The sequence below is a fragment of the Labrus mixtus genome, chromosome 20 (genome assembly GCF_963584025.1).
Source record: "Labrus mixtus chromosome 20, fLabMix1.1, whole genome shotgun sequence".
Classification (NCBI taxonomy): Eukaryota; Metazoa; Chordata; class Actinopteri; order Labriformes; family Labridae; genus Labrus; species Labrus mixtus.
The window spans coordinates 5,773,537-5,789,502 of NC_083631.1; the positions used below are offsets into that span (position 1 = coordinate 5,773,537).

At 42.1% G+C, this 15,966-nt stretch overlaps 1 protein-coding gene across 3 annotated transcripts in view; it reads left to right on the top strand.

Moving 5' to 3' along the window:
• The window catches only part of cyth3b (cytohesin 3b), a 39,087-nt gene extending 24,159 nt beyond the window's left edge, over positions 1 to 14,928 (top strand). For all 3 annotated transcript variants that reach the window (XM_061065809.1, XM_061065807.1, XM_061065808.1), the window contains exons 3-13: positions 50 to 114; positions 1,692 to 1,758; positions 2,361 to 2,479; positions 2,943 to 3,023; positions 3,660 to 3,772; positions 5,735 to 5,883; positions 7,156 to 7,267; positions 10,084 to 10,160; positions 11,143 to 11,214; positions 11,358 to 11,512; positions 13,663 to 14,928. In XM_061065809.1, the coding sequence (XP_060921792.1) occupies positions 50 to 114; positions 1,692 to 1,758; positions 2,361 to 2,479; positions 2,943 to 3,023; positions 3,660 to 3,772; positions 5,735 to 5,883; positions 7,156 to 7,267; positions 10,084 to 10,160; positions 11,143 to 11,214; positions 11,358 to 11,512; positions 13,663 to 13,735 (1,083 nt within the window). In that variant the 3' untranslated portion in view covers positions 13,736 to 14,928. The remainder of the gene's footprint in view (positions 1 to 49; positions 115 to 1,691; positions 1,759 to 2,360; positions 2,480 to 2,942; positions 3,024 to 3,659; positions 3,773 to 5,734; positions 5,884 to 7,155; positions 7,268 to 10,083; positions 10,161 to 11,142; positions 11,215 to 11,357; positions 11,513 to 13,662) is intronic.
• Positions 14,929 to 15,966: the final 1,038 nt, after the last annotated feature.

Sequence of the window (15,966 nt, forward strand, 5' to 3'; positions counted from 1 at the left end):
ATTTATAATGTTTGAAATAAGTAACATTTTGCTGTCTCTCTTTCTGCAGCGGCTGAAGTTTGAGATTGCCGAGGTGATGACTGAGATCGAGCAGCTAACCTGTGTAGGAGAGAGGTGAGTTCTTCTTTTTCACTTATTCAAGAATTGTTGGAGGGCTCTCATGATCGATTCATCGTCTGATTGTTCTACAATGAGGGTCATTTTCTATAAAATGTCCACAGAAAACATGTTGCACATCTGTTTCTTCGATAGAACTAAAGGAAAGGAATAAGCATCTGTACCTTCATTAAAACACAAGAATTCTTTCAAGAGAGACTGTGCAGAAGTTTCTTGAAATGTATTTTTGTTTGGTTTATTGTATGATCGTTTTCCACAGAAGAGGATTACATATTCACATCTCTTATTTTGTTAAATAAAAAGCATAACACCTGAAGATCTAGAGTTTAAACATAGTGATTTATTATTTTTATACAACAACATAGAAATAAAAACAGAAAAAGACATCATCATACAAAAAATTCACAGGTGGGACAAAAAAAACAACAACCTGTGAGGGGCTGTGAAATGAACCCACCGTACTGAAAACATCGGCAAAGTTTTGTGACAAATGAAAAGCAGACAGGTGTTCACGGGAAGTCTAAAAGCAGGAAGAGAGGACCAGTCACAGATCATCAGCAGCTTTTAGAAAGTGTAACTAAAATAACGTATACAAATGGAAATGATACCGGATGGTAAAGCTGTAAGTACTCAGCTTATCTCTGTAGCTCTAAAGTGCTCAGCCTGGCAAATGTCAGAAAACAGTGAAAAACATCCATCACCAATCCCTGTAAACTAAAGTGAGTCTTTTTGTTTTGTATGACTAATAGTTCAAACCCAAAGAAAATCATTAAATACTCGGCTTCAAATACGATTAAATGATCTTTCATTGTTGTGCAGAAATTTTCTCTTCATTAATCAATCCAGAAAAACCCAATTTCTCTTTCCTCAAAACCAATCACCATGTGGTCAGAGCCTCACACCTGTCCTTCTGGTACTGTATTTGTGTGTGTGTGTGTTTTAGTGTGTGTGTGTGTATATGTGTGTGTTAATCCCTCTTTGTTTGAGGAGTGAAGCGACAGTCCCTTGACTAACCATTAGCCAAACAGTCTGTATTCAGACGCTTTCATTGGATTGGTTGATGAGGTGGAGTGAGGAGGCCGTGTGTCAGGCTGTGTTTGTGTGTGTGTATATATGTGTGTGTGTGTGTGTGTGTGTGTGTGTGTGTGTGTGTGTGTCTCAGGTGCAGCTGGCAAAGGGGCCGGGGCTATTTTGAGCACACAGGAAGCGTGGGGAGTGATCAGACACAAAGGTGGAGATTTCCCTGCGGGGCGAATGCAAAATTTTGTTTTGAAGGAAAGTGACATTAAAATGAGAAATATTCCTCCGACTGGCTGCAGGATGTGTTAAACTGAGAGAGATTCACTCGTGCCTAAGTGCAGCACAGACATGCAGGAGTGTTTTTCTTTTCAGTTTAACCCCGCTGTATGCTCACTCTTCACCTGTCAGACTAGAATACAAACAGTCATGCTACGTCCTGGAAGAACCCAGCACAAACTGACTTACTGAGCAAACACAGCAGCAGGAGGCGACAACACACCCATAACTGTCATGGCTTTGATGTTTGTGTGTTGTTGTTTGTTTTTTTATTGCAGCAAAACAACGCAAAGAAATAAACAGATCGCCATGGGGAGGAAGAAGTTCAACATGGACCCGAAAAAGGTCAGGCCTTCCCGGAAACGTAGTCCTTGTCAGCCTTGATAACACTGACTTAAACGACACTGTAACATTTGAATTGAGTCACATTTATGAAGAGTAACAGCAGGCTTTGGTTTATGTAGGAAAAACAAGACTGTATATAAAGATAGACCGTCTACCTCAACCTCCACCCCTTGTGCAAAGATGAGGCCAAAATGATCCCCTTTGACGGGCATATTGCACATGATGTCACTGATGTCACAAGCTAACAAAATGAACAGATTCTTGTGTCAAAAAAGTGGAGGAAATAATCCAGGTCCAGGCACTCAGGATGGTTGGAAAAATATAAAAGGCCTTTTATTTCCACCGATTATTAGTACTTATAGATCGAAATAGGATCGGAACTGAAAAAAAGTGAATCGGTGCATCTCTAATTCTCCATAAAAATCAAACAAAAATCTGCGAACTATCATGACAGAACTGTTTGAAATTGTATTTAATGTCTATTTTGATTTTATAGTTTTGACTCTTGGCCCATCTGTTAACATGGAGGAGGCTGGGGTCATGACCTTTACAAATAGGTAACTGAAGTCTAAGTGTGTCTTTTTTTCTTTCCAACCATCCAGGGGATCCAGTTTCTGTTAGAGAACGATCTTCTCCAGAACACCCCAGAGGACATCTCTCAGTTCCTCTACAAAGGCGAAGGGCTCAACAAAACCGTCATCGGGGACTACTTAGGGGAACGGTGAGCTCTCCAGATTTCCCTCTGTTTTTCTTCCACCTTTCTTCTTCCTCTCTCAATCTCTCTGTCAGATCTGCACCGCACACGCTCAGACGAGGGCATAAAAGCCCCAGGAAATTGCTGGTCTGGATTTGTGGAGCAAAGCAGCGGCAGGAGCACCGTGCCAGTGAAATAACGGAGCCGACATGTGGTTCTTATCGAAGGGAAATCAAGGGGATATGACTGTCAAAACAACAGAGGTTTCTATGCTGCCTGGCTCTGAGGACAAAGCGACTTTCTCCCTGAAACTGGTGCTGTTACATGGCTGCACTTCAACTATGACCTCCAAAGCATATGAATTTATCCTTGCAGTGCATTGCCAAAGCAATCCCCTTCAAACAGTTTAGTGTCTCATCTTCCTGTTCTGTTTTAATGAAGAGTGTAAATACTTGAACATGTGTGACATTGAGCCCCTCTTCTCCTCCAGGGATGACTTTAACATCAAGGTCCTTCATGCCTTTGTGGAGCTCCATGAGTTTGCAGACCTCAACCTCGTGCAGGCCTTAAGGTGAGAACACAACCAAAAAGGTTTTGGCTTTTCAAATTCCTACAGGTGTGAGTAATAAAATGAAAAACCGTTTGGTATCTAGTTTTATTCTTAGGTATTTTAAAGGCTCAACAGACATCAATAACCTGAGCAGACTTTTCTATAACCACAACAGAGGATTTTTTTTTTAAGGTTAAGAATTTTTTTATGCCTTTTATTTAGAGACAGGACAGTGGACAGTCAGAAATCGGGGCGAGAGAGAGTGGGGAGTGATATGAAGAAGGAACCACAGGTCTGATTTGAGTCTGTGCCGCTTGCTTGGAGTTCTTTAGCCTCTGTAGATAGGGTGCAAGCACTAACCAATAGGCTATCAGCGCTCCCACAACAGGATTTTATGAAGGCCACTGCTCTGGCAACACAATGATCTCATTTAAAAAAAGGAAATGATTTTGGTTTCATTGTGTTTTACACACGTTTAAAGTCGGTACGCACTGAACACTAGGCCCCATAGGTTCTTTACTTCCTTAAAGCAAATATAAAATACAGCTTAGATATATTGAGATTTTAATCGTCAGTATAATTTAATTGACAAATGCATCAATATTTCAAAGGCTGTCTTTATAATTTCTCTCTCTCTCTGTGTTTGTGCTGTTGCAGGCAGTTTCTGTGGAGCTTCAGACTTCCTGGCGAGGCCCAGAAGATTGATCGTATGATGGAGGCCTTTGCCTCCAGGTACTGCCAATGCAATCCCGGCGTCTTCCAGTCCACAGGTACCTTAACCACACAGCCACACACACACACACACACACGCACCCAAACTCCACACACACAGCACTATATTTATGAGTCAGACTCAGTGAGACAGTCCAGGACAGACCAGCTCAGCGTCAGATCAATGCCTCTGACTGTCTGTCTTCCTAAAGCAGACTGCTGGACCTGCTTGGGGCGGATAAATCTTCCTCTTGTGGCCACATTTCTGGAGATTTTCCTAAACTCTGGAGAACATGAACTCCTTCTGTCAACAAATATATCAGCTGTCAGAGATGTTGATGGTTCTGATGGAGGCTTATTCTCTTATTCTTTGCTTCATTGGTCTGTATACTTCTCAGTTCCCCAGCCTGGTTAGCAGCCTGCTCGCTAATCGCAGAGTAATCACTACACATGTCTCCAGCAGTGATAATGAAATTGATCACAGGTCAATAGTGGTCATTAGTGCTGCCTTGCTAGAGACTGTCACACACCACATGCTGCTCCTGTGTGAAGCGAGCGTGCGTCGAGGAGGACACAGTTTGACAGCTCAGGTCGTGAATATTGATGTGGTGCAGTGGTGACACACCCAGTCTTAGTTATTGGTCATCTCTCAGGACCGGAGTGCTCAGGGTCATAAATCACAGCGTATGACTGGAGCTGTTAGACTGTGGATGGATGAGGTAGAGGATGGTTAGCAGGAGTTATGGTGTGGAGTCGCAGGAGCAGCGGATCATGGATTTCTATTTGTGTGTGTGTTCATGACTGCAGGGACATTAGGATCTGACTGCAGCACGGGGCGTTAGAGGGCGCCATGATTGTTTGTCCCAGAATATGTGGCTTTTTGTTGATTAAATTCCCGTTTATTAGAGAGAGTCCTAAATTTGATGATGAGGAAATCAGTTGATTGAAAGCGTCGAGCTGTCATCGACATACCTACATGCATACTTTAATAAATTAGAGAAAGAAAGACGGATATTGGATCCATTTTTTGTTTGATTTTTGGAAACTCTTTTAGGTGTAATTTACAATGAAGGGATCTTAGAATAGGTTCATTATTATGAAGTCAATGATTTTATCAGTGCAGAATGAAAAACAATCAAAAGTTTCAGTCACTTCTACACCCGTCCAGATTCAGGTTTATTAACTTTATTAATACTAGATTGGAAGTTCATTTTTAAAACCTACTAGGTCGCATAAATAAACAAACAAACAAAACAAGACAAACACAGCCGACTGCATCGTTCAGACAGCAGCATGACATTTTCATATTGTTCTCGTGCACATTAGTATAATTACAACAAAGTCTCATCTTTTTAATCCTAGTCCTCCTCGGCAGGGACAACAGATTAACAAATTATGAGCTAGAGCATTGGCTCTCCCTGGAGGGGGCCCCTGAGATCTCAGCGGGGGCATGAGGCTCTGTCTGCTCGGAGGTTGTAGAGTGGGATTTTCTGGCAACATCTTCACCAACTACCAAGGTGCACGGAGAGTGAAAGGCTTGAAGAGGTCAAAAAGCTCCGTCAACACTTGTAGTATGAAGATCAACTTTATTAACAAATTAGACCGACGCGTTTCAGCTTGTGGCCTTCATCAGGGTCATGCTCTGAGGTTGTAAAAATGAGATCTGCACATATCAAATAATGTTATATAACAATTCATGTTCATTTTAGAAAGCAATGTATCTCTTTTTTCTCCTGTGGGTCCTCGAGGGGCTCAACTTTTCATACAAGTAGGGGGGGGTCGCTCCAAGGGAGAAAAGGTTGGGAACCATTGAAGTAGAGCACTTGTACATATCTGCTGTAAGGAGCCATGTCATAAAATCATTTCAGATACAGAACTCCACATGAACCAATAATAAAAAATACATGACAATATACTCAAATGTATAGGAACCGGTGACTATACTTCACATGTTCTAACGCACATCTGGTTGTGCTGCAATTGATGTTTCACTGTGACTCTCTGTGTAACTGCCTCCACAGATACCTGCTATGTCTTATCCTTTGCCATCATTATGCTGAACACGAGTCTGCACAATCCCAACGTCAGAGACAAGCCCCCCGTGGAGCGCTTCATCTCCATGAACAGAGGGATCAATGAGGGGGGAGACCTCCCAGAGGAGCTACTCAGGGTGAGAGATAACGTCTTTATTAGTTTGTTAGGTGTGACAAATATATCCAGTGAATCTGAAACATGGTGCAGGGAAACATTTGTATGTACTGCTTCAGTGAAGGTGCTGCTTTTAATAAAAGCTGGTTTTATGATTTAGAACACAAAGAAACCTGTAGTATGTTCCCCAGCAGTTAAAGGAGAATCTGTTTACACACATGTACAGAACGTTTCCAGGGTCAGGCTGCATGTGTGAACACAAACAGCAGAATTTTACACATAAACTTTTTCCTGCATGCCCCCCTGGTTAAAAGTTTGCATGAGGGGCGCTGATGGCCCACTGGTTAGTGCGCGCGCCCCATGTATGGAGGCTGTAGGTCTCCAAGCGGGCGGCCCTGGTTGAAATCCGACCTGTGGCTCCTTTCCCGCGTGTCATGCCCTACTCTCTCTCTCCTTGATGTCCGACTCTGTCCACTGTCCTATCTCTCGAATAAAGGCACAAAAAGCCCAAAAATAAATCTTTAAAATGTTTGACTTCAATGTTTGCGTGAAGTCGGGCAGAGCTGAAGTGAGAACAAGTTGGGTCATATTCAGGAAAATTTACTGCGAGCAAGCCAAAAAGAGCGATGATGAATATCACTCGACCAGTGTGCGACCGGTGTGATCTTCCTGCAAGTATTGAAGCTGCTTCATTATGTTTTCTGTTCATCACTTTTCCACTCTTTGATATTGAGAATATGTCCACTTATATCTCCATATAGCAATGATATAAAGGCCAAAAACTTAATTTTAGTGTCAGATGATGTCGCTCCATCCATCCATCTTGAAATCTAGGAATAAGCAGCATTTCTTTCTACTACATGTCTTTTCTAGAAATGTTCAGGAGTGCATGAGTGATAACAGCAAAGAGTCATGCTTCACTAATTGAGACATCTGCAGCGTGGCAGAATCAAGTCTCCTCCCCAGAAACTGATGCTTATGATCCTCCATGATCTCTCATGAAAAACATAAAAAAACAGGTTCGTGTAGCTGCACTCTGTAGGCTGTCGTCTGAACCAAAGTGCCCTCAGATGAGTTTCAAAAGACTCTTTTTTGTTAAAGAACTCCCAGAGTCCCTGAAGTATGAATCATTGTCTCTCACTCCAAGACACTTGAAATAGAATCTGTCAACGTCTTATTTAATGCACCGTTAATCTGAAGGCTGGGTTCAATGTTTGGAGGTTAAAAACGTCTGCATGCTCAGCTGCATATTCTATAATGTTCTCCATTTTTCTGCTCCCTGTTTCTTGTGCAGAATCTATACGACAGCATCAAGAGCGAACCCTTTAAGATCCCAGAGGATGACGGGAACGACCTGACGCACACCTTCTTCAACCCAGACAGAGAAGGCTGGCTGCTGAAATTAGGTTAGTGTGCGTCTCCGTGCATTCCCCTGCTGGGGGAATGCAAAACATCCTGGATGATGACTTGATTTGGTTACTCTCCCACTATTTCTCACAAATACAACCATGGCTCTATTCTCACGGCTGAGGGAGGTTAACGTCGCTCGTGCTCTCGTAAAATGGTAAATCACTTTGTTTTAAGGGCTGACAACTGATGACGTTTAAAAGAATTAAGGTTTAAAATGAGATCAAGAGTTTAATATCTTTAATGTCAAACTGCAGTTAACGCACATGACATATTTTTCTTACATTGTGCAGGCAGTAGTCTGAAATATGCATGAGGTATGCACATTCTCACAGGACACTCAGTTCTTAGGAAAACTACTTATGTGTGAAACTCGTTGCAGGCCAGTTGTGCGTGTGTGCGCATAGTTAACACATTTGGACTTGTGAAAATCCTCTTAATGTAGTTTGGGGAGGAACTCGGTGTAATTATGTGTGTGTGTGTGCTCCAGGGATTGGATTGTTGTGTATGCTTTCCCAGTGAGGTAATGTAGTTTTTTTTGTCCTAATATCTGCTGTTTTACCATTTGTTCCCCGTTTATTTACACATGTTTCTGATTTGCTCCTGGCTCTGTCGCTCTGCTATTCACACCACATTAAAACAAATCTCCTCCTGCTGCTGCGGCAAGCCTCGACATACCTACGATACATCTCATCGCCTTAACTTTCCCAACACTTTTAATTGTTGTTAGGGGTTGATTTATTATTCACCATAAAAGTGTTGGTAACCTTTATATAGTTTGTCAAAGGTGAAAGAGCAAACTCTCTGCAGGAGGTCAGGTTTATTACACGCACACACACACGCGCACACACACACACACACACACACACACACACACACACACACACACACACACACACACACACACACACACACACACACACACACACACACACTGGCCCTGACCTGCACATTCCTCCAACTCTGGGCAACGTCTCTGTTGTCTCATCAAACTAGTGAGTATGAATGCAAATAGCCCCATTGTGGCTCACAGACCTAACATGATTACATTCCAGTACGCTTCCTCCCCGGAGCCATTCCCCGCACCAGTTCTCACTATAATATTTCTAATTTAACTCTCTAAAAATAAAGCCTGGAGGATGTGAAGGAATAAATGCCTGTTTTAGCTAATCTCTCTGTATGCTGAGCGGAAATTTGGACATGCTAATTCAATACCCAGAGTCTGTTGAAATGTAAGGGAACTCAGAGCTTTTGCACTTATGTGTGTGGCCCACATGGGCTCATGCGAGGCGCCCAGTAACTGGGGATGTTGCAGTAAAAGAAAGTGTTGTGACCGTAAGGGGTGGTTTGTGTTGACAGGAACTAATCAGGAATGCTAGGTCTAAGCACACACACAGGATGTCAACATGAGAAACTGTGTCGTTCATGTGCACGGTCTTCATGTTTTGTGCCTTTGAACATGATTTTCTCATCGCGTGCATGTGCACACCATACATGTGTCTTCCACTAAAAGAGCTTTTTCAGCATCTCTGGAGCAAGTTCTGCTTCCCTCCAACTCTGCAGTCACTGCCAGAGGCCGAATCCTGCTCCAAACAAATGTGTCGGACATTTATGCTAGCTTTGTCTCTTTGCTTTTTTTTTTTTGCACGTAGTTTGCACAAGTTAACACGTGAGGGCTTGAACTTGCTTTGGGGTTAAATGTGTGTGTGTTAGTTTCGCTGCTTTAATGTCTCTGTCTACATGTGTGTTCCTTCAGGGGGGCTTTAGGTGCCAGGTTAGGTTCTTATCAAGCACTGTTTGCACCTCTCTTCTGAGGTTTTATCCTGTTGCCTTTTAAAAATGAATAGGCAAAGTCAGGAATAATTCATCAGCTGCCTGAGTCTTCTCTTAACGAAGCTGAGTTATACATTATACTCAGAGTTAGGAGAGATAGAGGGGTTTGATTGTTATCAGGTTCTCCTTTATTCTACTGGCTTGCCTTGGCTGCATATTTAAGAATCTTTGCAGCACAAGTTTATACCTCAACCTCCAGTCATATTGTGTGGAAAATGTCCTTACTTTAGCTTGAAACACAGTATAAACCAGATTTGGAAGGGATGCAGCTTTTTCCTTTCAAATTACTTTATTTTCCAGCAGGTTGCATCCTCATTTTTATCAGATAAGCAGTACAGAGGATCTCATATCAGCTTTTAGAGGGAACTCGTGGAGAGAAAAAGCCTGAAAGCAGCAAAAACAAGACAATTAGGAGACAACTCTCAGCAGCAACATTTTGCATGCAAATCCACTTACAGAACAAAAAAACAAACCCACTACCAGCTTGTCTCAGACTTCATATTTTCAATATTTCAGAAAACTAGAACATGCAGTATTTCGCCACTTAATTACAGGACTGGATGTACAATACAAAGTCAGAGAACTGTGCACTCTAATTGACTTTTCCATGGCATTTACTGCACATATAGGATGTTAAGTTTAACGTATGTTGCTCATTTTCACATGACCTGATCATGTGGTTGATGAAGGGCAGCCTTTGTTGCACAGGGAATCTAATTACAGCCGTTAGCTGGAAACTGTAAATGTATTTTTTGTTCTTTTCTGCATCGAGAAGGGAGGTCTGCGTTTGCACTAACAACGTTATGCCGCTTTTAAAATGTCACATCTTTTAAAGGAGCCAAAAAAAGGGGGAAATTAAACGGATGTTTTCCTGCGTCGTTAATTATTGTGACATCCCAGCTCTTTTTCCTGATGGGAGACAGCCGGTCTGTCAGTGTGACCTTTTGTGACACTTCCTGTCTCCTCTCTCTCTTCCTGTCAGGGGGCCGAGTGAAAACCTGGAAGAGGAGGTGGTTCATCCTGACCGACAACTGCCTCTACTACTTTGAATACACAACAGTGAGTGTCATACTAAGACAACCGTTTGCTCAGTAAAGTGTCTTTTTGCAAGCATTTGTGTTTGTTTGTCCACACAGCTGACCTGAGGTAAATTGTTTGACTGTATTCCTTTATTTTGAAACAGGAAACAAAACATTTAACATCCTATGAACATTGTAATTCATACACAATAAAATTATCCTTTCATTTGTCATTTCATATTACATGGTTAATGACGCTATCCCTAACTTGGTCTGGAAAATTGACTGTATATAAAAATGGATGACATTACAACTTCCGAAAAGTGAAGCCAAAACATTCGGCGCTCCCCCTACTGGCTGGCTGCAGCCTGCATTGCTTGTAATAAGTAAACTATCAATCAATGGGGCAAGCAAATTGGTAAATGTGACATATAATATATAAGTACCATACCATATAAGTGTAATTAAATATAATTGAGTAGAAAATAGACAAACACACTTGCAAAGTTTTTGCAGTGACCAGTGTATTGGTCATCAGATTATGTATTCCCCTGAATATTACTTGTGGGAGGTTACAGTAAAAAGGCTTGACCCTGCTGCTATCAAGATAATCTATTCATCTATACTTTTTTTTCCTTTAAGGCTTGTAGAGTCCAAATGTGTTTTTGTGTTTGATGAACTGTGTCACTTCCATAAGAACACATTTATATGTGCTGTTGAGGATTTCTATCAGAGCCTCTGTGTCCCTGCTATCTGCTACATCAGCAATGTCCTCTCTCAGGCCTGGTATTATCCTCCAGGACACTATCATTATGTCCTGTCCTCTGGTCTGACTGCTCCACACACATATTATCTGCTGTTTTGAAAGGGGGGGGGGTTCTCTTTGCTAGTTTCATCATCTATATTTAGTCTTGTTTGCCTGGCTCTTACCTTGCTACCAGTTCCTCTCCATTTTTTTACTCTATTTAGGTTGTTTTTCTCCCTCCTCTCATGTTTCTCCTTCTCACCTCTCTCTCCTTTAGGACAAGGAGCCCCGTGGGATCATCCCTCTAGAGAATCTCAGCATCAGGGAGGTGGAGGAGCCCAGGAAACCTGTGAGTGTTGCCTCATTAAAGACTTTGCCCTCAGATCATTTGTCAAGCGTCTTTTTCTCCTCCGTTACTTTGTTTATGGCACATTAAAATCTAATTATCTCACAGTATTACTTACGCCATGCTTTTTTTTCTCTTTCCTCCAGAACTGTTTTGAGCTCTATAACCCCAATCACAAAGGCCAGGTGATCAAAGCCTGCAAGACGGAGGCAGATGGTCGTGTTGTTGAGGGAAACCACGTGGTGTACAGGATATCAGCGCCAACGCCAGAGGAGAAAGAGGAGTGGATTAAATCCATAAAGTAAGACTCCTCACAAATACATTCAAAGCATAACTTCGAAGGGTTTTGATCCACATTTACTCACTTTCTTTTCCAACAGTTAGCTTAAAGGGTTTTTTTTCACACTGATTAATACATGTGACCTTGTGAAAACTCAGAAATTCAACTCATTTTTACTGCACCTGGTGAAGAAACACTTGTTTCTACTGGACTGTTGTATAGATTTAAGAGGTGCATTGCAAAGTATAGATGATTGAGGGGGATGAGTTTAGTTGACTTTGGACGACTTCCAAATGTGTCCATGCTCTTTGCTAAGATTCTTTTGAATCAGTCTTCTCATACAGCTCTTGGTAAATTCCCCAAACTGTTGAACCATCCTCAGAAAGTTCTAGTCCAGGAACATGATACCTGAAATTTCACTTGTAAGCCTTTATTCATATTCTTGCAGTCCATTATTTGGAGTTTGAATTTTGTGTCTGTAATGTTTGTATTCGTCACAGCACCAAAACATCGTCTACCATACCACTTGTTCACTCTTAAACTATGTGGCTTTTCTGTCAGACAAATGGACCTGAATGAAAACCAAACATGGTTTAGTGAAATACAATCGGAGAAGATGGACAACTGATTAGCTTAGCTTAGCACAAAGACTGGAAACAGCAAGCTTTGGCAGAAACCACCCACCAGCATCTCTAATGCACGTTCAGGGATGCGGGGGCCTGGCAGTGTCAATATGGGTTCAAAACCTTTAAAAATGTTAAAATATGTACCTTTTCTCAAAAATGGTATTGTGATAAAACAACAGATATTAAAAATATGGGGGTTTTCTGTTAAATAGCCTCCATACTGTAGCTCTCAGTTATAATAACCTCTCTGTCAGTGACCTAAATGTTGCTCTGTAATCGCCTGCATTGAAGATGGTGCAATGTCAAAGAGAGTTGGCTCAGCAGAACAGAACACTTCTATACTGTAATATAGTGCAACCCCCTCCTCCCCCTTCTCTCCATACTCTCCGAGAGTATTCACTGGGGATATGATGGAGGATTAGTCACTGCTTATAGCACCCCCGAGGCTGAGCCAGCAAACCCAGCAAACCCATCCAGGAGAAGCTGCTCCAAACTGGGGCCGATGTGTTCGCAGCCAGGGAGGCTAACGAGCCACAGCTTGTGCAGCTGTACCAGAGGGGGTCTAAGAGGACTCTGGGTCTGGGGAGATAAAAAGGATGTTTTATGGAAATCGTGATTTCCTCCTTCTTCTAAAGTGGAGATGATCACAGAAGCAGCGCTCTATCTTCTTATCTTCAGTCACAAACACAGTGACCCACATGATTGTGGACCAACCGGACCAATGGAGGACGTAGGCTGCTCATCCTCATAAATTCCTGCAGTGTGTTAGTAATAGAGAGATGCATGTGTCTGCATATTCATTATTTCTGATTCTATAAAAACACATTTGGCTTTTGCACATTCTTACAGGCAGAGAGTGGAGGAAATGTTACGTTGTATAAGTCACTGCAGCCGTGCTTGGAGTTGATCCCTCCACAATGGACTTTTTGTTTCATGAAATTGGGCTGTGCAAAATGACAATGAGCAGCATGAAAGAGCGGGATAGTCATCATACACGGCTTCATTCTTCTGCGCGTGGAGTTGTAAAGGGAATCAGAGATATCCGCAGTGGGGGGTTGAGCCTCTTCTTGCTTTGTGTTGGTGCTAACAGGATTTAGCAGCCGTGAAACTGGGCTCCTCAGTAGAGCCCGAATGGCTTCCTGACTCACACGCTCTCATTGTACGCTGCCTTTGCGTCGCTCTAAAAGAAGGGGAGCAGGAGAACGCACAGGAGTCAATAATCTTCAGCAACATTGTCCACTTTCTTTCAGTTGTAGACGTGCAGGTGGCAGAGTTAGTATGTTTGTGTGTTACACTACATGCTCTGAAGAGTTCTTTAGGAGGTTTCTGTATACTGGAAAAACTTAGGAGAGGGAGGGGGTTCCTCTTCAGAAACCATGGAAACCAAACTAGGTCACTGCACAAACTTTGTTCTTTTTTTGATCTTGTTAGGCAGGGGTTTGTATAAATGTGCCTACATTTCCATATCAAAGATGCTTGAGACCCTCCTCTCATGTGGCCTTATTATTTATCTCATCGCTGTCCTTTGATTGGCTTCTTCTGCAGGGCAAGCATCAGCAGAGACCCCTTCTACGACATGCTGGCCACCAGGAAGAGACGAATCGCCAACAAGAAGTGAAGAGGCACAATCTTCTCAACATCCAGCCCCTCCATCTCTCTCTCCTTCAGCTCATGGACACATTTACAGAATTTGCATCTGTTTGACCAGAGACATGACTGTCAACCCTCAGAAAAGACTTCACCCCCTGAAGACAAACCTCAGCTCTCCCTAGGACTTCTCTCAAGTCATGTGCACTTGTTGGGGGACACACCACACACTACAGAGAGGACAGCATAGCTCCAGGAAGCTCATAAATGTGGACATGCATGGAGCGAAACATGGTCAACCAACCAGCTGGTTTGTTTTTCTGCCATCTCATACACACCCCCTACCTCCCCCTCTCATTGTCATAACATGTTTGTAGGTCTTTTTAAAGCACAACTGCCATGTTTCAGGTGCACATGCATGCATGTGGGTTGTTATAGACCAATTTGTTTGTGTTTGTATGTGTGTGCGTGTGTGTGTGTGTATGCAGCAGTGTGCATGCTATCAGTGCACACAGCATCTACAGTATGGACGCAAACGACATGCTAGCCTCCAGTGTGCACAGGGTGATAAATGTGGATGTGGATGCAGACAGGTGGAAGAGGAACATTGAGAGAGGACACCTCACCTGGACGATGTCATCATCTCACTCTGGTGCTGAATTACTCCTCTACAGGGGCCATGGCTGAAGCCCTGCTCAGAGTAACCTCAGAAACATTTAGGTTCCTAACAAAGCATTACAGTCTGAAGTCAGCTGGGCTGATTTCATTTATTTGTGTGGAGCAGAGAATTTTTGAAATGTGCATACTTTTTTATTTTAGTTGAGTAGAGAAAGGAGCTTTTGCTGAGGCCTGAGATGAAACCTGCTTAGAGTTGTAATCCTTAAGATTTCCAAACCCTTGTTGATGTGGAGCCATGTGTGTAAAGTGGTGCCAAAAGCGAATACAGGTGCAGTTGACAAAACTCACATTGTTTCAATGAAGAAGTAGAACTGAAATAGCTGTAAACTTGTGTTTATTCTTCATGCTGCACAGACACAAGTTCACAAAACACTGCACTGTAAAGTAAGCACTACATAAGATTTGTAAGCAGTGGAGGCTGGTCAATAGAGGGCGCTGCCAAACTGCTCCCTACAAGGAGAATGTTAAACTTTCAAAATATACACAGAGAGATTTATTCAAGAGAAAAGTGAATATTATATTGTGAGTTAAATGTATCGTCTGCAATAGTAATGTAGATTAAACATGCACTACACAGCTGAAGTTACTGATTGGCCATGTGTTGGTTCCGGTCTGGGGTGCAAAACTCTTGAGTCCAGGGCCTCCATTGGCTCTTGTTTTAAGTTTTAAATGCACATTTGCTCCTATCCAAGCGATAGAGGCTTCTTTGAACTCAGAAAAACTGCACACCAAATCCTTCAAAACCACCAACAAGTGGCAGCAGAGAGTAAATAAGTCCTATGAATTGATACATAAATAGCGGTTTGTATCGTGTTGCTGACAATCCCTTAGAAAAATGCTCCAGCCCCCACTGTGACCTTTGAAAAGCTCCATTGTTTTTTTAAAGTTGAAGACTTTAAATGTAAGATGCTGGGTTAACAATAAACGGTAACATGACATTTTTCTAATAAGGCTTTAAAAGAGTGAAACGTAAACACTGAAGTATCTTTCTGATACAGTTATCAGTACAGCAGATTGACTGATAACTCTCTTTTTGATGCACATTTATATCCAGCCGTGTTGTTGACTCCTTCCACCACCATCTACATAGTTTAGTGAGATATTTACTTAATAAATCTACTATAACAGATTCAATGTTGAACCTAAATCTTAAGGATTATTCAGAGAAAGTCTTTTTAGTCTTCTGGGTAGGTTTTAATGATGGCTGTGCATCGGCCCAGTAGGGTACCAGTCCGATTAAGCTTTTGGTTTTTCTTGTCCATGACCTACAGTATGTGAGTGAAGGTCGATGTGTTGTGATCCCGTTTGCATTTGGTTTGTAATCCTAAAAACCCTTGCTTGCTTTTGTGTCCCTCTTTAAACGTATATGACTATAACCGACTTATCCTATTTTTCTTTGTATTTATTTCATTTGTGAGATGGTTTGATACTTTCCTGTGAATGTTCCACGATGTATGCTTAAGTTATGTATGTACATATAATGTATAGGTTTCCAGTCTCTTTGTTGTAGTATGCACACTCTGTGTAACATGTTTGAGCAGAAGTTTGCATCAGCTGACGTTTGGGGTCTTCTTTACAACAACA